Genomic DNA, 21547 nt, shown 5'->3' on the forward strand with positions numbered 1-21547 from the left:
CCTGACTTACTTTTCGTGGTCAGTAGGAAAGCACATAATCCTTAACACCTCAACTGCATTTTAAAATACAGGATTATAAATATGCACTATGATGTTTGGATGCAAATATCTCACTTCAAAATCCTATTTTGTTTGGTACATAAACCCTTCAAGTAGGTAGGAATATAAAATAGTGTATTGTTTTAGACTAGATATTCTCAGCTGTGATGGAAAAAAAAAATAGAAACTACTGGGAAATCTAAAAAAATTCCCCCTCCTTATTTTTTAAAAATTAGATTACAGTTTACCAGCCCCGAGTATTTAGCAATTCTAAGCCAGGCTGCAAATGTCACTGGATTGGCTTGTAAGTAATCAATGTTTTTTAAAAAAAGTTCATTGTAGTTGTCATGTATTTTTTAAGTCTAACAGAACCTTGTCTTTTATTAGAATGGTTAGAAACTTACTTTAAATAAGTTGTGGTGCAGTCAATGGAACAACACAGGAAGTAGAGTGTCCTGTAGAGTCCACACTGCATCCTTCAAACTGAAGTTATTCCTATTACCTCCCATGACTTTACTATGTTGTCCTCTTCCTCTCTGCATCTCTTCATCCCCACAGCTCCCAGTCCTCCTGCTTCATGTCAAGGGCAAAAGGTAGCAGGTGTGTGGATCCCTAAGTGACACACAGGTTTATAACATGCCAGTTGCTTGGCTTGGTAAGTCGTCAGCCAGAAGGCCAAAGAAGATAGCTCATGCCAAAACCTTTCTTATCAGTAGGATCATTTTATCAATTCCCGTCTTTTCCTCCTGGAAGCTGATAGTCTTCACAAAGCTTGTATAAGCCTGTTTTATTTCCTCCAGTATCTGTTCTCAGAAGAATTCAGTTTTAACATGTCCAGTGAGTTTGATACGTATTGGGGAGAATAAGGCTGACAGAGAAACAGCGTGGTCATATCAGTTTTTCCTTAAGGAACTGTGTTAAAACCAAGTTATCAACATTGTGCCTAAACCTGAATTTTTTCATTGAGGTTTTAATATACATTTGATTCAAAAAAATAAATATTCTGGATATTCACTTAAAAATCATCCCTAGAGACTAAAAAGAATGTCTGTTAGAAAGGATTAATTACATTCTATGTTTTAGAGAGTGTAGCTCTTACTTGCAGATAGTGGTGTCCATTGCCACCAGGACTTCTGAAACCCTTTCTTACTGTTCCTCATTTAAGTGACGCGCACGCATTACAACTTGTTACAATGTATCTATTTACACCTATATTTTAAAGCTACATATATATTATATGTATATAAATTTACAAACACTTAAACACCTTACAAAGTTTTTATGCATTCATGTGTCCCCACAGTAGTCCTCAGTGTGGATTTTGCAGGCTATTCCCAAGGTCAGAGAAAAGCACATGCTAAATCCAGATGGGCATGAAACAAGAGCGCAGAAAAAAGTTACAAGATCCTATATAAGGTAATGATTTATTTCTGATTCCCAATGCAAGCCAACTAAATATTCTCATTCTGACAACAAACAAGTTATACTGATCTTGTCTGCTAGGACACTGGTCTCTTAAACTGCCTGCCTACTACAAAATTTTCTGCTGAGACCCCACCCAGCTGAACAGCATTGGAAGTACCACTGGCTGGATGAAAAGGAATTCCCAATCAATCACAGCTTATTCTTCTGTCAGATCAACTTGAAAAGATTTCTTCCACTGCATGCTAACATGACAGTGTGCTGTATAACCTTTACCTTGGATTTTTTAAAGCAGAGGACTAACACAACTTAAAGAAGGTGTTTCAACATTTTAATTGGTGTTCTTTTACAAGTATAAAATAAAACCTATGTATTAGATCTTGCATACTTTTATACACATGGATAATCTTTATTGAGCAATCCTTTGTGTGACTCGAGACTACTCAAGTGAGTAGTTTTTAACAGTAGCCCTATACACTTCCACTGAACACATACACCTCTAATATTCATTGAGGAGAATAAAACCACAGTAAACTTGCAGCAAGAGATCAGTCATTCATATGCATTGCATCCTTTGTAGCTAATACCATCCTCTCAGTGCAGCCACTGGGTGTACTGGTAACACCACTGCCTAGACTGTCACTATCCTGAGCATAACTGCCTCTCCTAGCATTACGAAACACTTTTGAAAAATAAGCTTGTCCTTTAAACAGCAATCTTAACAGAACATCTTTGTCTCTGTGACTCCCTTTCATACACTCTTTCTACCAGCAATGGCAGCACAGCTAGATCAACATATACATAGAGCATCAATGCTGCCCTTAATCTGCCCTCCATGCTATGGTGACATGAGGGACAGCAAAAACAACAGCCCTCATGGTCACAGAGTATTTAAACTGTATTTGGTTAGTCTGCACAACTAAGGCAACACTATATGACAGTAATGTAACCCACACAATTTTCCTTTCTCTTATAACAGTGATTTAAATATTCAGTTCCCTATGCGTGCACTTCATGAGATTGGTATAAAATTAGGACGTAATATGGCACATTCTCTAAAAATATGCATATACAGTTGTCTTCATTATTGGTACATGAAGTTGAACAGGACTCCCTATGTATACATATGGGACTCCTGGCTGTGTAACTCTCCCACTGCTGACTTCACTATAGCACAAGCATTTCACTGGCTGAGGTTTGTGAAGCTTCCACTGTTTCCAAATAGCAAAATCACAATGGTGCCATCACCTACAGTATCTAAAGTCTGCTTTAAGGATTTGAGAGCTCTCTCTTCACATACGAAGCGCTTCTATCTATGAAGCCACATTTTTTTTTTTCCAAAGGCTAACATTTCATACTTAGGTACATCCATAGATAGGCAACAACCATAATTCCCTCGTCATTGATAAGCATCCAACTATAAAGTCACATGCTCAGTTTTAGCTAAGATCAGCTGAAAATTTGGCTCCATGTGCTGAACTCCGCAGGTTTGGAAGCAACAGTTACATTCTCACTTGCTCCTTTAACTCAGTACTTAAAAAAGAAAAAAATCTGAAATACTCTTCTACACCTAGAAAAATACAGAGAAAAATTATACTGTACTTCTAGATACAGAAGTACAGAGAAATACTGTAGTGTATTCAAGGAGTCACTTCACTGTTCTATGCTCCTCACAGAGAGAAATTAGAACTGAGATGTTAGATGCCCTTCCCAGACACATGAGGTACACTCCAATAGCAAGCTTAGGCAAAAAATTCCCACTGCCACCCACCCATAATTCAGTGAGATCTACACACACACACACACACACACAGACACATATTAAGCAAAATAAAAACATAACTCCATTATAAAACAGAAATATCAAGACATTCATCTACAGTGCAGTAAAGAAAAAAACAAGCCAGCTTAGCTCTTTGCAGCATTGCATGTGACATATTTCATTATAAATGACCTCAAACCCAAACTTGAGACACTTCTAATATAATGATGCTGATGTCAGCCCCACTGAAGAACTTCACATCCTCTGTAATGATAGGATGGAGGCCAAGCTTAGGATACTAGGAGATGCTTTGTGTCATGAATTATTTGTTTCCACTAGCAGCCATAATATGTAATACTCAAAAGAAATGTGAGGTGTTAAGAAAACAAAGTGCAAAAGGCTTTCACATAATTTTTCAAGTTTTTTTTTTTTTGTGTGTATTTCCACTAAATTCTTGGGTGTTCATTTGCTGATGCTTTCTCAGCAACTTGCAAGATACAGAAACTGTTATCTGTGGTGATATAGTGCACAGAACAAAAGTCAATGACTTCCATTTCCTCTTTCAGATTTCAAGCCTGTGATATTTCTGAGGTAAAGAAGGTAGAGGGTTTTGAACTACTGATACTAAACTAATCATGACATATCACGGTCTGAAAAAGAAGGATTCGGTGTCTTCTGTCCCCACACAAGTCACTGAGTTGCCTGCTGGGTGTACTACCAACCCCCTGACAATCAGGGCAGTGCTCATCTCTGAGCTTCAGCCATCTAAAAGGGAGACAGCCAAAACTAATTGATGAGGCATCTGGTTAACACTGACTAATAGGTCTCCAGATAATTATTTATATCACCTGCCTTAGAGGATGTTTTAAGATGGGTTGAATCACTCCCTGGAGATGTGTTCTGGAGAGCACCTGCATGATCAGTTCACACTATCTGCCCAGCTTCTTGATATTTAAAGTTATATAAAGTGAACACCACCCTAATACCAGAACATCACAAATGAAGTATTAGATACATGATAATGTCAGAAAAAAATAGTTATTCCAGAACATCACAATTAATGTGTTAAATTTAATTCCCTTACTAACAAGCAGCAAATATGAAGGGTAAAACAGTGCAAAGCCAGTAACTCCTCTGTCCGTTCTCAGTAACAGCATTATTGCTGGCTGGCTAATTGGCTGTTTCTTGGCAACCTAGATTACAGTGCGTTGCAGAAGTCCAATTTTTATACCACAGAGAGAAGTATTATCTCATTACACTGATTAAAGTATAAAAAAGTCTGCAATTTGATCAAAGCAGACCACAGCTACAGTCAATATATGGTCAAGGTCTATGCACTATTTCCATGCTAGGGTGGCATGCCAGAATGAGATCCTATCTGAAATAAAATGCATTTCCTTCCATCCACAGATTTCCTGAGTAAGATGAGCATCAAGCCAGTTATTGAAGGATGTCTCTTATAATGATTTCAAAATAAGCATGGGATAATAAACCTATGTGCAAAAAATTCTGAAACAGAAGTCTACAAACAATGATTGCTCTCCATACACAAACACACACAGATACACATACTCGTACACTAAGTTTTCTGAAAAAGGTAGGCTTGTCAGTCATCATGCAGTGCCACACCTGCAAGAAAGAAATCCCATCCACAAGACACGATGACCAAGATACATGACCTTCCCAGCAGGTGATCTGCCACCTTTCAAAGGCACCTACTTGCTTTCAGTTGTACTAGGCATTAGAAGAAACACTTTGATGAAGATTCCCCTTTTGAGAATCTATTGTCTTGCTACTGCTCCATGCTTCATCAGTATTTTCAGGAGATTTCACCTCTGCCTTGTTTGTCAGTACGGTGGATTTGGCAGGCTTGCAAATAAAGCAGAGGAATGTGAAACAGGACAGCAAACCTTCAGAAATGCTGGATGAGAAAAGCTTTTTGCACGGGTGGCAGAACTGGTAAAACACCAACATGAAGAGGACAGCCATGCAGTAACTTATCAGGAGCTGCAAGACCAACAATGGGGCGCAGACATACAGGTAGATATCAGTTTTATAAATGTACCACATCAGCAGGAGGAATGCGTTCTCAATGAATCGCAGTATGTAATACACAGTCAGTCGGTACCAGTTTTGGGATTTGTTAATTAAGTCAGGATCATTGAGCTTCACCTGTACTGCCGACCAGCAGAACATGTTAATGCCGGCGTACAGGAAGGTGAGAAGGCACAAGACGATGGTGGTGCCGACCCTGCTTAATGCCTTCTCTATGTTCTCGGGAAATGGGGACTTGCTTTGCCAGAAGAGAATCCACGGGTAGAAGAAAAAACCAAAGAAATTTACAAGCACAACGGGGAGAATCCAGATTTGAAGGACTGAACTGAAAAGGACCAACACCGTAACCCGCGTAGCAATCTCAAAGCTTCTCCACAGGAATATGCAGAGGTAGGCAGCTGGCTTCACGCTGACATCATAATCATCATACTTAATCTTAATAGCCAGGATGTTGCAGCGTAAGGCACCATATACAATTGACAGGAGAGAAAGCACCATAAAAATACCTACAAAGAGAAAAGACAATCAGGACCTTCAGCTTAGCAGAAGTTAAAGACATTGCATCACAGCAGTGCAAAGATGTAGTTGTCTTCACAGCTCTCCAGGGGATTCCCAGAAGGGTGCAATGACAAAAAACGAACAAACCAACCACAAAAATCCACCCTCCCTCCCCAACAAAAAAACAACAACCAACCAAACAAAAAAACCAATACCAAAACAAACAAAAACATTCCTTGTATACACTTCTGGGTTCTTGCTCTAACCCTACCTCCTGTTTTGGCCCCCATTTGGCACTTTTCTGAGTAGCTAGAAAGAAAAAAAGGCACCTAACAATCACAAGTGTCTCTTCCTCTTCCCCCAGCCCAGGGCTGTTCATACATATACTTTCTTTGGTAATTATACAGCTCAGTCATAAGAGTAAGTTGCTCTCAAACTCTCACTGTACGCCATGAGGCACAGGGGTGCTGCCCCCCTGTGCACAGATGATGGACTGTGAAACAGGCTGAAATTTTGACTTGAGTGTGCAGATACCTCAGTGTTTGTGAAGTTCTATGTTGAAGCAAATTGTCTGAGCTCAAACAATACATCTGTGATGGAGCTCAGAATTGAAAGACAAAGGAATTTAAACCCAGAACCATCTGCACTTTTTCTGCCATTGTAGACAGAAATTTGCTCGCCTGTCAACACTACGCATCTATTTTCCTCATACATGTATCTGTATCACACATTTAAAAACAATACTCCTTTTAAAAATGCCTTTAAATTCAGGTCAACTTTCAGTATCTTCCATCTACCGAGAATCCCCCATGTGAAGGTTTTACAGCGCTTCATTTCTGCAGAAAGTGGGGGTGGAAGACAGTTGTTACCTGGCTTCCTCTCCAGAAGCAGCAGGGAAAAAGCTTTCTGGCACTGCAGGAGGGAGTCTTGTCTTGCAACATTAAGTGGGTACAGATGTGCAAGAACCCTGGATGCACAGAATAAGCATTCGTAGAGAAGTACTTTGACGTTCAGAAGTGCTCACTGCCCATGGTTTTGTTAGCATTTGCATACTTTCTTCACAATTTGTACCAACATGGTGAATAGCTGATTTAGGGGACTAGTTTTAGGCACCCCTAATCAATACTTTTAGTTTCAATCTTAGCATTTAGTGCACGCAAGGAACACTTCAAATGCAAATGAGTTAAGCACAGTAAAAATGATTCAGTTGTTTCTTTTAGAAAGTTTCAGTGAAGCCAACTGTGATGCTACAGGGCATTATATTACATCAGATAAAACAAAATAATCAGAATAGAAAATTCTTGATTACATCAATTACTTTTGCAATGCTTAGCAATCAGCACTTTCGGCAGCCTTCAATTAGTTTATGTGTCAATATCCTATAAATGACCTGGATTCCCTGCTTTGCTATAGCTATATGGTCATGATGATCATGGGTTTTTTTCTAATTAAAATTATTAATTTCTAAGCATGATTTTGAAAGAAACAAGTGTATTTTGCAATCTATAACAACTTTCTAACAGGATTTTCTCTATCACTTCAGCTAAACTCTCTCCCACCCTGATCCTCAAACACCTCTGAACTTTGGAAAAGAATTAATCAGTCCTTTACATCTAATTTTCCAATAGCACTCAGTAAGCTGTAGAACATTTGCCATTTTATATGGTAATTTTGTACATGCCAATTTGTTGGTGCATATATTCTCTGAAAATGGTTATGTATCTGCTTGTTCAACACTTAGATTTTTAATAGAAGTTTTTAAATGTTTTTTCTTACAGCAACATACTTGATAGGACAATTTTAAAATATTATGTTTTAGAACAACATTGGCTGAAAGCAGAAGAGCAAGTGAATGCAGTCAAGAATACTGCTTGATTTCCTGTGGCTCTTTACAAAAATCTTTCTGTAGTTTTGAGCTGGCTCTAGAACTGTGAAAGAACAAGTAACTTCTATCAGCTAATGAGGCAAAAGAATATACTCAGAGTTCAAGAAACAGAAAGCAAACAAAAAAACCCCACAACTACCCACTGGGGACAGGGTGCTGATGCCCTGGAACTCTGCCTGCTTTCTGCTTTGATAAGCAGAAAGCTCTGTCTTACTACCCAATTTCATTTTAGGGATTCTATATTAATCTCGAACTTGTCTTAAAAACTCAAGCCTTCAAAATAAGCATTTGTCCGTTGATAGAAACTAGGTCATGCTGACTCTGGTCATCCCATACTGCTCCTTTCTCAAAAGCTCAGTACTGCCACCAAACCTTCAGTTCAAACATCACTTTTAAATTTGTGAGAAAGATGATTTAAAGCAACAACAAAGCAAAATGTGGGAGGATGACATTATTGTTGCTTTTAGTCATCCTGAGCAAGCAAAGAAGTGAAAATTTAAAAGGCAACGCATCTCCTGAACAGTCCCAAATCCTGTAGCAGTCCTCATAAAGGTGGCATTTCTCTTCCTCCTGCCTACTCCCAGCAAGCTGTACTTTTCTCACAAATCTGAGGTGCACATTCACAGCCACTGAGAGAGACACTGTTGTACTTATTATTATTATTATTATTATGTTTCAAGTATTTTCAAGACCTGGTCTTTCCCACTTCAGATACTGCTCAGAGAGTGAAATCTGCTCTAGATGAGCTACCTCATTCATACCTATTACTGAAACCTTACATTCAGCTGAAGAATCATAAGTTATCTATTACATAAACTGTATTTTTCTAAACTGACAATCAGAACCCTTGAAAAATAAGGGCACTTACTTTGTTACTCAGGGCAAGGCACCTAGACACAATATTTTTTTTGCCTTAAGATATAAGGTCAATACTTAAAAACAACTATTCATATTCAAAAAGTACTCAAAGTATGTTGCTCATACAATGAGAAAAGTATTCTGTGGTCAGAGCTTAATGAGTTGAGGAGAAACAGCTGTGGAAGTTTGTTAATATATCTGGTAAGACCACCAACAAAGTGCAGTTCATTAACATTAGGAAAGTGACACTGCCAGCACCAGCAAACTGAAACAAATCATAAACCCAAAGCTTCTATTCTTGAAGATGGCAGTCACGGCTACAAATTTTCATTTAAAAATTAAAAAATTAAAAAGTACCTCTTTCAGCAGAATAATTTTATTTTCAAATAGTAGGAAATCTACCTTTTGAAATTATTTTATGACCGTAAGCAGCACTTGACAAAGATAACCTGACTGCTGTGAATGGCACAAAAACTTTCAACTTACAAAAACATCACTCTAAACGGAAGCACATCTTCCGCATTCAGTACTGCACACTGAGAACCGGCCGTTTTTCAAGGGTAAGAGGCCAAGTCACACATCTCCCATCTCCAGCTAGCTGTCTTTTTGCTACTTCCTGGCCTTGTGCTTCTCCAGGTGGTACTACTTAAAGAAAGAGGTCCTGGTAGCTGCCCAACAGTACCTAAGTGGACGGGAGCCTAATGTCAGCCACCGCTCCGAAGCAAGGCTGTAGCTGGCCCTAAGGCAACACATGGTACCAGCAGATGCTGAAGGATTTCGTCCAGGGTGAAGCTCAAATGCACATCCTTCAGTGTCTGTTCTGGGAGTGGGCATTTCATACAGTAACAAGTCAGGGACTTCTTCCCAGTTACGCTGTAACCAAACAAAGAGCTGGATGTCTAGAACCAGGACTCAGATCACGCTATCACATGTGGGTTTCCAGTGTTGCATTTCATCCAACAACATTTCTATACATTTCATGAAGAACAATCACTGAAGCTTTACATCTTTCATCACCAACCTAGAGGCTGTGTCCTGCTTTTGTAATTATTTTTAGTTCTCTTGATCTTACATTCTTGGCAGACAGTGAAATGACAATTTTGGAGAATGCCAGGCACTGGCAAGAATCTGATCATCCAGTAGAAAATATCCAGAGAAATTAATGAATATCATGAAATACAAGAGAAAGCTGCAGAATGGCTCAGGTTGAAAAGGGCTAGACATAGGCATACTTTTTTCAGAAATATTTTATTCAATGTTGGAAGCACTAGTGAGTTTCAAACAGATCTGAAAGGGACAAACCAACTATGTAGAATGATGGTGAACAGCTTTAGGTTCACAGGTGATACCAACCAAGCAGAATTTTCACAGAGTAGCAGATGGAGCAGTGTAGGAATCCAGAGAATAAGAGACTGATGAGGACACAAGACAAAAAGTGTGGAAATCAAAATACAAGACGACAGCGATAATTATAACACAGACAAATGGAAAAGAGTGTGCACTTTGGAGGACCAGTGTCAAAGAATAGGGAAGCTGAAGACATCTGAAGTGTGGAAGAAGAGTTGGACCAGCTGTTAAATTACTTGGACAATGCTGCAAGATCAAATGGTTGTAGTCATGTCCTTATACATGAGAATCCTTGCGTACACATAAACAACAAGATGAACTGTGCTACGTATCGTTCCCATAGACTCGGGAGACTGAATAATGCTGGTTGAGGATGAATAATACTGATGGACAAAAAGTACTACCGCAGAAATAAGTTGGCTAAAGAGATTGCAGAAAGTCTCAATATTTCACAAGGTAAAATACACACAAGAGGAATATGGTTAGGACTCTTGTTTTTTTTTTTTTTTTCTGATGAATGAGCTTTAACAGACATTAACATTGTTCCTAAATCACTTTTTCTTTTAATTTCTATATTTTAGAATCACACCTGCTATGGAGATGGCTCCTGGGAGACATGAGGTGACTACTGCAATTGCTGGTGGGTTTACTGAACTCCCTGATGAGCCAGCTTATCTCTGGTTGTTTCACTTCACCCACAGAAGGTCACTTATTAGTCTGTAATTCAGAATTTATCTCAGCAGTGACCGATAAAAGTCAGAAGTAATAGGGTGTTACAAATCATTATTAAATACACAATACCTTAACCATCTGGAACACAGCACTTCTCTTTGGAAATCATGACCAGTAAGGTCAACAACAGTAATAGAAGAAATATAACAGAAATATGACTCTTCTCCAGCAAACGCCATCTGCACCAAAGTGAACAGGAATTTTGCTAATTGCACCGCTCAGCAGTGGATTCAGCTGCTTGGTTCTCATCCCGTGCCACAGATGCCATAGTTATTCAAAAAGCCAACCTTAGCAATGAAGTACTCAGAAACTGTCAGGAGCAATGTCTTTCAAGTAACCACCACTATGACCTTAAACAAGTGCTTTTCCATAAAGTCCGTAACCTGTTATAATACCTTCATGTGCTGACTCACCCATTGGTATACTAAAGTTTTCCATTCCCTGAGTTGAGAGGAGCACCCTGATGTTTCTATAAAGGCTTCTCCAAAAAACTTAGTTCCTTACCTTGGTACACAGCCACCCAAGGCACCAGAACTGAAGAAAGCATTCAGATTCATAACGTGTCACTCCAGCCTCAGCCTCCCTGGCTGAGAAAGACCCTGGCCTCCCAGAGCCTCAGGAACATAACAAAGGCTATTCTGTATCTCAGTAGAAACACACCTCCAGTTCACACAGCTGCCAAAGTAATTTTTTTTTTTTTTTTTTTTTTTAACACCAAAAAGCTGAAGGTCCTACAACCAGTTGAAGTAGGTTCTTCAGTTAGCAGCCAGCCAGAAAATTAAGACTATTTTTTCAAGGAGCTGCAGCACTTTTTGGAGCAAGATTCAAAGTCCCATGGTAAGAGAGATGTGGTGCAGCACTGCTTGGCGAAGGCTTAACAGCTTGGGTCCACAGGTGAGACGTCCACATCTGCATGCCAGCCTAATGAGTCCTGCATTTTGATTCCAAATTCAGGCTGGCATAAGACCGTTCACATCCTCAGTCCATATTTGAAACTGCATTCCTGAAAGTACACCTTCCTTAATGCAAAACATAATGTACACTGTGCCCCAAGGAATTTTCCAGAATGTCTGCTCAAAAACCAACATGGAAAAGTGGTATATCTTTTTTTCTTCTTTATGCAGACAAGATAATCCTTCCAGCTGCCTCCCTCTCATGCCATAATGGCCACTTATCAAACTAATGTTTTTACAGCAACCCAAGTATGCTACAGAAAGTATCATAGGCTAAACCATGATAAATCTGAGAACAACATCACCATTGAAAGCTGTCAGGGACATGAAAACCATTGTGGTATGTTTGCTTCTTGCCCAGGGTGGCTACATCTGACTGCTGACCCTTCTCTTCTCCCTCCCACCAAAACACAGAGGTGATAACAACAGCTCTACCTACTTCTGGCAGCCGTGATCTCCTGCTGCAGGACACAGATGTAGAGCTGAAGCGTGAGCTGGGGCGCTGAGCCGAGGAATGCCTGGATCACAGACGCCCTGCTGAACGCAGATCTGTGTGTACACAGCTTTCCTTCAGCCTGGCCCACTTCCTTCTCGATCTCTTCTGAGTACCCATCCTTGGGCATCTGCCTCTTCTTCGTGATGCTGACATAGGGCTCTTCAACTCTGCCAGCATGGAAGTAAATGTAAAAGACTTCCACACACCTACAAGCAAATCAGTAAAGAGAGTAACAGGAAAAAAAAAAAAAAAAAAGAAAGAAAAGCATAGGTCTTCCCATCATGTACTAAGTAATCTGTTCACAGAGCAAAGCCTGTACATTTTATCCTGGTAAACTTTGAATGTACAGATTTCACCCTTTAAAACATGAACTACATGAAACTAGAGGATAAGAATCTGGCAGTGCCCTTTGGGCTGTCTGTAGTACTCTGACACAGGAGGTGGTTTAATTGTTTCCTATGAGCTGCTCTTGCTCTCTGCTGCCCCATTGAAGTCATTACATTACTCATCCACTACAGTATTCATAGGCTCCCAACCTAGGACCCAAACTCGAAGTGTTTCTTTAGATTCTCCTGTCTGTCTCTTGGTGTTATCTGTACATCTGTGACATGGCAATAAAACCACTTCTTATACCTTATACAAACAATCTCGGACATTGGGGAGAAGCTCAGGGTACACACACACACACATCTCAAACAGTTGGACTCTAGGCCTTGCTTTACCAAGGAAGGGTCCCAAAACACAAGTAACAAGCCAAAGCAGCAGTAACGAGAACAAGCAGTTTAGAGCCTCACAGCTCTGGATATAAAGTTTTTTAAAAGACAGAGAAATAGGAGCTTTGCTCCTTATGTTTGCTTACATTTATGGCACTGATTAAGGAACATTAAACACAATCTTGCAAAAATATTCTAAATAAGAAGATGCAAGGATTCCAAATTGCTGCAGCTCTTTGTACTTCAGACCCAGGTGGACCAAACCCTCTTGTTTATATAGGTCTAACTCACCACAGACTAACTTACAAACAAAAAAAGAAGTGCCAGCACATTCATTTCTATTCTTAAATAACATATTGTTGTAATACAAGCTGCCTCTACCCATGCACATATAATAAGCCATACATTTGGGAAGGAATGGAAAAGGGCTAAAGGGGTTGGCAGCAGCAGCAAATGCTGTAACGACAAGGACAAGTTGGCTCCTTCAGTATTAAAGAGGATAATACAGCCCCAGACACATTTATGAAAGGAAAGTTTCTGAAACTTCCTTCCAATGCCTATTTTTAGTTTGGCAAAAACTTCATAAAAAAATATTTTGAGAGAGTTGCTTGGCTATGAAGGTGTCCAGGATGGGCTTAGGCAAGAAGCAGGACCCAAAAACCAAAGCAGAACAATCAGCTTTGTCTGGGAAGTAATAACAAGGATATACTGAGGTACAGAAGAAGTCACAAGCTGAGGGGGAAGGGAGAGGAAAGAAACACTCTTTCTGTCACATTGCATAAAATACAAGGCCTGCTGTGGAGGAGTCCATATACAGCAGGACCAGAAACGATAAATGACACTGACTACTAAAAAGTAAAACCCTTAGAAGCCCAAACCCAGTGCAGACACAACCTGTTTTCTCTTTTATGCCTAAGACTGGTATGGACCTCAAGAAGAAAAACAATTGCAGTGTGAGCAACAAGACAGGTGAGGGCTGGCTTCCAGCCCAGAGGGAAGCTTGGGGAAGAGAAACCTCCACTGCAAGGGTGACCTGCAGCACCAGCTCTGGTCACATCTACTCCCATGGCATCTTCTTCTTTTGTAGGCATCAATCTCTGATGAGGACTGAGCTGTCTTCTTTCCTTCTATAGTGCCTGCTGGTGTTCATCACTTCCACCTGGTTGCCTCTGTAGGTAACACTTGCTAGAATGCAGCATCTCTGAGTCTCTGACTGGTCAGATTTGACCAGTGAGTTTTTGTAATGCACATATAAGGCTTTTCTTCTATTTAAAAATATCTCACAATCACAAAGCATGGAACTGCACGTGTCTGAGACTCTGAACTCCTGTTTCCTTCTCAGCTTGATTTTCTTCAACAATTGCTAAGTTAGAGCCTAACACAGCCTTCTAGGGGAAAACTCACAGACTGAATTGTAAAGCAGCACTGATAGAAGTTCAAATAAAAGCATACTGATTTTTGTTTTAATAAACTTGATTTCATTTTTCGCCTTACTGGACTACTAGGAAGTTTCACCTGCTCTAGATGAACAGTTTTAGGATCCTGTAGTACTATCCTTGATTAACTAGGCTTCAGCTACTATTATCACTAAAGCTGTTTGAAGTGCCTTGTGTGCCACAGGCTCCATTCACAGTGGTTACTTTCTATTTTCCCCTTGTTAATATTTTCAGTCCCTGCCAGTCTTGTTCCATGTGAAAGAATCCACAAAGCCAAAAGTGAAGTGTGAAAAATTAATAAAGCACAACAGTTCATGAAGCCAATAGAGATTCTGAAATGAATAAATTGATTTTATTCCAAAAAAAAAAATCCCAGAACACTTCTGTCTCACTTAGTATTCACAGCCATCTATTCATCCTGAGCTGAGGGCAACTCTGAAGCTATTACAGAAAATGAGATCTCAGCATCAGCCTCTGAACTCTCACCGTGTGTGATTAGAAGCAGATAGAGTCTAGGGACCCATCTAACAAATAAGCAGTAATCCCATAAAAGAGATTATAAGATTCGTGAGACTCCTGATTATAGCAAATATTATAATCAACAAAATGTTGGGTTTTAGAGCAAGCATTTGCTTTGTATTTATTATTAAGTAGCAGTGTATCATTTGTGATGGGAAATTTTATGTCTGTATAGAAAAGCAAACACAAGGCAAAATGAATGGTCTGACGAACAAACTTTAGGGCCAAAGGGAACTTTTAGAGACTAATAAAAATCATATGTGCAAGCACTCAGATTACATCTGTAATTACATTCTGCCCATTCCCTGCAAGACTGCCTCTGGAAATCATGCCTTCTGGGGCCAACAACAAATGTACTCAAGACCGTCAGTCGTGCCACTGCCCAAGCAACAGCTTCAAACAGGAGCAGACTGGCAGCTGCTACACTAGAAAGAGCACCAGTCTAAATGTTTAAATAATAAAGTGTAAGAAGGGCATAAGCACTCGTAGAACCATCCAGGTGAGAAGAGTGCAGAATAGTGATGAACAATCAATTCAGATCACGTACCTGCACCACGTTACAACTTTGTCAACGAAATGCGTTCAGAAAAGTTGTCTTTAAATGAACTGGCTTGTTCTTTTTTAGCATGAAACCCAACTGAAAGACAATGCAAGCAGGCGACTGCTTCAAGCCAGTTTTCCTCCGCACTTACAAACACTGCTACAGAACAGGGAATTCCCCAGAAGCTCCAGATGCTCACTGCTCATTGTTTCTCTGCTCTGGAGGGACAGGAATAGGAGATGCCAACTTCTGCACAATCCATCTCCCACAATGCAGTGATGTTTAGGGCCCTTTCAACAGATCCTCACTCACACGGCATTAACAGCAGGTGTGCAGCTGGCTGGCTTCTTTGCATGTGAAGCAATGACAGTTGCAGTGCTGGCTCTGAAGGAACTAAAATTACTTTGAAGAAAAAAAGAAAAAAAAGTCAGATCTACTTTCTCCAATGAAAGTTAAAAGGTAAGAAAAATATAGTGCTGCTTTCTCCCCTGCTGCCAAATCTTGGCAGAAAGGAGCACTATACTTTTTCAAGGATCCTGACAGTGCCTACAAAGAGTGAATCAGCTGCAACAAATTTGTCTTCTACACAGTCAGTAGGAGGAATAATCCTATCCTTATATGTCTGCTGAGGGCAAGCACCTCATTCCCTCTTTTAATCATGGATGTGTGGGATTTAAATACAGGCAAAATAATGGTGGTGTGAAGAGGGAGCAGGCAATGACAACAGGGAACTTCCCACAGCCAACAAGGGCTCCAGGAGCAAACATCTACTTGGGAGACTTACCCACACAAGCTCATTACAAACATACAAGCAGCTTTCTCTGATGACTCAATTTTTAATAACTCCCTTTCTTTAGAGCAGTGTGCAAAAGACTTATCAGTCCTGCAGACTTACTTACCTCTGTCAGAAAAAGGCTTTTTCCTCACACATTGTTCTACTTTCCATCTGCACTGACTCTCTATTCATCACATCTTGGACACCTAACACATCTGCTCAAGAATAAGGTGGGGAAAAAAAGCCTGAAGAAGGTATAGGCATATTCTTCCCATCTGGAAAAGAGGGAGATGCATCAATGGTTGTAAAATTTAGCGCTAGCAGAATCTCCTACAGTAAAGTCTGCCAACGGAAGTCCTCCAAAGAAGAAAGTCTTTTAGACCTGTGCTATTCTGAACTATAAAGCAGGTCACTAGGAAAGAAAGACTATCCACAAGGGACAATGCTTCTGCACAACGTGACTGAAGCATTAGCTGAGCTGTTATAGCTTATTAGATTTCAAACTGCAAAAGTAGGTGCCCAAGACATTAGTGACTCTGATAATTTCAGCCTATAAATGGGTTTTTTTGTTGTGTTGGGTTTGTTTGTTTGTTTTGTTGTTGTTTGTTTGGGGTTTTTTGTTTGTTTTTTTTTTTTGTTTTTTGTACTTCCTGCAGCTTACAGAATCTCGCTTTAGCTCTAACAGCAGCCCCCTGGCAGTTTGGTGCAAACTTTCTACTGCATCTGCTTTACTGCTGTCTTAACAGTCCATAGACACATGTAATTGCTTCTCCTTATGCCTTGAGAAACAAAGCCCAAGATCCCATTAAAAAAAAAAAAGTCTATTGTTTATATCCTTGTCCCATTAAAATCTGAGGAAAACATTCATTAGCGTTCTATATAGGGGTCTGTTATATTTGCTTTTGATCTTTTTCACAAGAGAGGTTCATCATCCTGCAGACATGGCCATCTCCAAATTGCATGTTTCTTGTAAGGAAGAACCCGTAATTTCAAGGAGACCCGTAGTCACTCAGCTTTCCTCTCCATGAAGTTGCTATCAGAAGGAAGCACTGCCAAGTTAACACCAGCCTCTTCAGCCCTGTCTTCAATAAATCAGAGAGTAAGGAACCACCGTATCCAGCAGCTGTACAGTACAACACCACCAACACCTGCTGCTTGTGACTGTAAGGCCCGACTGTTCAAGTCAGTTTGCTGGAAATCTGCATCACTCACTTCAGCTCCTGACCTATCCAGTGCTGGCAGAATAGAAAAGGACAAACAAGTTAACAGGGGTTTCTCTATCCCCCTTTGTGAAGTGTTGTTTGCACTTGGAACAAATCGCTAAATGAGGAGCAGTATGCTAGCAAAAATACCTCCAGTTATTATTTATTGGGAATTATAGCAGCACCTGGCATCTCAAGATTATCTCAGTGCCAGAAAGCTCATCATGGCCTTCTGTAAAGAAAAGAAAAAATGTATTAAATCTCTCATTGGCAGAAGTTATTGTTTCAAGTCTTTTTTGGTGTGTGTAATAAATTACTTGATGTGGGAAAAGAGTCTCCTTTTACCATTAAAAGTATCCAGATATATGTTCTAAGCATCCAGACAAATCAGTGTGCTCACAAGGAGCGGCACCGACCTGAAATGCTGCAAAAATCCCCCACAGTGCCCAGAAACCTGCAGTCACTTTGTTCCAGCCAGCTCTCTGCGTAGTCTCTGGCAGGCTTGCATCCCGGGGATCAGAGCCAGCCCACCAAGGCAGGGAGGAATTTTACTTTACAAATTGCTCTGAATTTATAGAGAAACTCCTATGTACTGGGAGAAGGAGTTAAAAAAGGATGCATTAGCAGCACCCTCCAAGTACAGCATAAGTCCTCTCCAGAAAGAGGGAAGCTTCCTAATTTTAGTGCTTCCAGTGGCAGCAGCAGGACAGCAAGTGCCTCCTGAACAGGTGGAGTGTGGGTGTTTGGGGGAGGTGGTGGTAGGGAAGAAGGTTTTATAAGAGACTACTTTTTTCTCTGTCACACAGAGGATTCAAAATAGGCTGGATCATTTGGCTTACAAAGCTAAATACCCTCCTTCCCTGCCAAGATATTTCCAAACCATTCCCTAAAATCTAAACTTAACTTTTTAAGGGAAAAGGGAAGAGGAAAAAAACGTCAAGCTTTTATTAATAAGATGATGAAGAAAACTCCCACAACGTACATGGGCTGCCTGCAAACCAGCGCACTGGTATTTGAATATTTGAGTCTGAACAGAGAAATACTAACCATCCTGTATCATGTCATGAACCCAACAGAGATGGTTGAAAAGCCAGTGTTAGCTTTTTCAAAGCCAGTCAAAGCAGACTGTCCTCTGTTGGAGCATGACCCTCTCACACAGCCTATGGGCCCTCTAACATTTAATTCTGATGCTGCAAGCAGACAGAGCCTGGGGTGGCTCTACTGTCTATGTGTCCTATTTGACCTAATTTGACCCTGCGCTCCCTAAAAGGCCCTGGGCTGTGCCAGTGAGATATGAGAGAGATGGAACACAGGGGAGTGAGGCTTCATTCTGGGGGAGCAGATGACTAACAGCAGCCGGACTCTGGTGCAAAGGAGCAGAGGTTTGCCTAAAAGGATGGAAAAATACGGCTTCAAAGACAACAGTCCATTTCAGCTTACAATGGTTAAAACCACAGTGCAACGATGATATAGCCAAATAGTATTTTGCCTTCTAGCTATCACCTCAAACTCATGTGTATTCCAGTCCACACAGGACAGAAAGTCTCCCATACAAAGTAGAGAAAGGTATTTCATAGGCTGAGAACATGTTGGCTTTTACAGTGCAGTTCTACACCCAGTGGGAAGCGATTGGTTTCCTCTTCTGCGAGATAAAGTAATTTTTAGAGGCAGTGGACAGGAAGGCAAAACTTAGAAAAAAAGACCTTTAACATCTGTCTTGGACCAGTTACTTTGCCTTCCCACACTTCTGTACTGTATCCTACAAACAGACTAATTTCCCTGAACTTAAAGAGAGGTTGTTTTCTCTGAAACTCGTAATTTGTAGAGTCCTTCCAGCCTTTAGCTGGAAAAAAGTTTTTCAGGTTGCATGAATGTACTATCCTCTTTTTTTTTAGTAATTATAATTCCAGTTATCCTGGGTCTAGAGAGAGGTTAATGTGCGTCAATTCAAAGCGCCTAAAGGATGCCATGGGAACTGCGACACAGGCACACAGTGACGCTTCCAGAACATCTTCCAGCCTCCTGAAAATGCTAAGTTAGAAAATCTTTGAGAAAGGCAAAAGTGTAGAGCTGGTGTACCCATACACTACAGCATCATGGAGAAGAGAAGGCTTCCATATACCCACTAGTTTTACAGTAGTTACTGCATCTGGGAGCTCACCAACACAGCCAAAATCATGCTCTGCACAAGAGGAGACTTGTGTTGTAAACAGATAAGCTTGATGTTGAGAAAGAAAGAGAAAGTGAAAGGCTTAGTGGTTAAGGCTGAGGCAGAAGTTTATGCGTCTTCCACAGAATTAGAAAGAAAATCCTCTAATTTGCTGCTGTTGCTTACAAACCTTTATTTGCTTCTTCCCATCTTGCAGCTTGACATGACATACGTTCCTTGTCTGAGTTCAAGAAATTCATTGAGAATTACAAAAGTCATGAACATCATTTTCTCTTTGATAACTGTTTTCTCTTTAGTGCCACTCTTATTTTCCAAAGAATGCGGAGGTATTTTGTTTGTAGCTTTTAGAAAATCAGAGCTCTTCATGAACTTAACTGTTAAGCCATAGCTTGAACCTCTTTAAAACAGTAACAAAAAACCTCAGACACAGTTATAGAAGAATTCAATGTTTTTGTGAAGTGTAAGATGTTCCGTAACATTCAAACTGTTCATGATGGCTAGTTTGAGCATCACAGATCTTCCTCTCCTCCACTGTCAAGGAGTTTCAAAAATTAGGGGATACTTCTCCTAACCTCTACTACAGACAGACTGTGCAAAAATATTTGAACATAAATTTAAAATGAAAGCCTGCAGCAAATGTTTTGTCACCGGGTTGCACCACCTCTGTAATGTTTCACCTAACAAGCTGTTGTTGGGGAGGGAGGTATTTTGTTTGTTTGAGTTTTTGTTTGTTTTCCTAAGGACATTTTCAGTCAGAAGTTAAGAAAAATCTCAAAAGCAATTTGGAGCAAGAAGTTCACTTTTGGTAAAAAGAGACAGACTAAAGCATAAGTAACATTTTGAATTTGCACAGATGGGATGGGTACTACCACTGTTTTAAACCAGCAACTAAGCCTTCATTTTTTTTTTCTTGGAAGCAACCTTGGAGTAAAGTGCTTTGGATACACCAGGAATGAACAAACACAACCATTTGCAAAAAACCACACGGAGAGAAAACAAGAGAAGAACCCGCCACCAGGCAGCGGCTCTGCCAGGCGCTCCGCGCAGCGCATCCCGCCCGCCACCTGCACCTCCAGGGGGGGCTTGAAGGTCAGAAAGCACCACGCCCCTCGCTGTGCTTCTCCCTAAGGATGTTTTAAAAGGAAATTACTCCTCCCGCGGGCTTCAGGAATGAGACTGGGGAGGATGTGATCGCGGCTAACACCGGTGCGGAGCAGCACCGGCCGCCCGCAGGGCACAAAGGCCGGGGCGCTCCGGGGGTCCCTGCGAGCCCCGCCGGCTGCGATGGGAAGGGGCGGCGGGGCGGGGTGCGACGGGACTCACCGACCTGACGAGGGGCCCCAGCTGCAGGAGGTGCAGCAGCAGCACCAGCGGGCGGTCGCGGCTGACGTCCCGGTGGATGAAGACCAGGCTGAGCTGCACCAGCGCGCAGGGCAGGAGGGCGAAGAGCAGCGTCAGCCACTGCCACATGCGGTCCCCCGCCGCGCGGTACGCGCCGCTCAGGCACAGGGCGGCCGCCGTCTCGGCCACGAAGAGGACGAGGGAGACGAGGACCGAGCCCGGGAATTTCATCGCCGCCGCCGGCACCACCAACACCCGCCCTCCCGCGTTTTCGCCGCAGCCGCCCCACGCCCCGGCCCGCCCAAGCGCCGCTGGGGCGCCGTGCCGCACGGCGACCGCTTGGGGGAGCAGCTGCGCTCTCCGCGGCCTCCGCCCGGGACGGGCCGGGGAAGGCGCGGGGGGTCCCCGGGGCTCCCTACGGCCGCGATCGCGTTGCGGGTGAGCTCGGTGCTGCTGGGGCTTGGTGGCAGCGTGGGGGCTGGGGGCGTACAGGGAGGAACGCGGGCAGCCAACCCCTCTTCACGTCTCCTTTGGCCGTAAGATACGTTTTGAACTTAGAGGTGAGGAGGATTGGTCGGTGGAAAGCTGGGGCTGGTCTTCAGGGTGAGCTCGATGGGCTGAAGAAATAGCCTGAAAAGAAGCAGGCAAGGTTAAAGTCCTGCACTCAGGAGAAAATAACCCCATGTAATAAAGGCCAAGGAACAGTTTATGGAAAAAAAAAAAAAAAAAAAAAAACCAACCTGAAAAAAAGCTGTGAGTCCTGGTAACCCTGCCCTGATGCACCTGGTTCAAAGACCTTTTTG

At 41.5% G+C, this 21547-nt stretch overlaps 1 protein-coding gene across 1 annotated transcript; it reads right to left on the bottom strand.

Annotated features, from left to right (window-relative positions):
- Window positions 1–1775: 1775 nt before the first annotated feature.
- Window positions 1776–21235, bottom strand: XK (X-linked Kx blood group antigen, Kell and VPS13A binding protein). The gene is made up of 3 exons (XM_065070407.1): window positions 20731–21235; window positions 11991–12253; window positions 1776–5784 (listed from the first exon to the last, which is right to left on the bottom strand). The coding sequence occupies exons 1-3, from the start codon at window positions 20973–20975 to the stop codon at window positions 4958–4960; spliced, it is 1335 nt and encodes a 444-aa protein (XP_064926479.1). The 5' UTR covers window positions 20976–21235; the 3' UTR covers window positions 1776–4957.
- Between the last annotated feature and the right edge of the window lie 312 nt (window positions 21236–21547).

This window comes from Columba livia, chromosome 1, assembly GCF_036013475.1.
Source record: "Columba livia isolate bColLiv1 breed racing homer chromosome 1, bColLiv1.pat.W.v2, whole genome shotgun sequence".
Classification (NCBI taxonomy): domain Eukaryota; kingdom Metazoa; phylum Chordata; class Aves; order Columbiformes; family Columbidae; genus Columba; species Columba livia.

Bases quoted from the DNA above. Each gene is read 5' to 3' on its own strand.
- XK (XM_065070407.1), bottom strand. From the start codon at position 20,975: ATGAAATTCCCGGGCTCGGTCCTCGTCTCCCTCGTCCTCTTCGTGGCC. The intron at 12,254-20,730 runs GTCGGTGAGTCC...ATTTGCTTGTAG, and splicing joins CAGCTGGGGCCCCTCGTCAG to GTGTGTGGAAGTCTTTTACA. The intron at 5,785-11,990 runs GTAGGTAGAGCT...TTCTCTTTGTAG, and splicing joins GGAGATCACGGCTGCCAGAA to GTATTTTTATGGTGCTTTCT.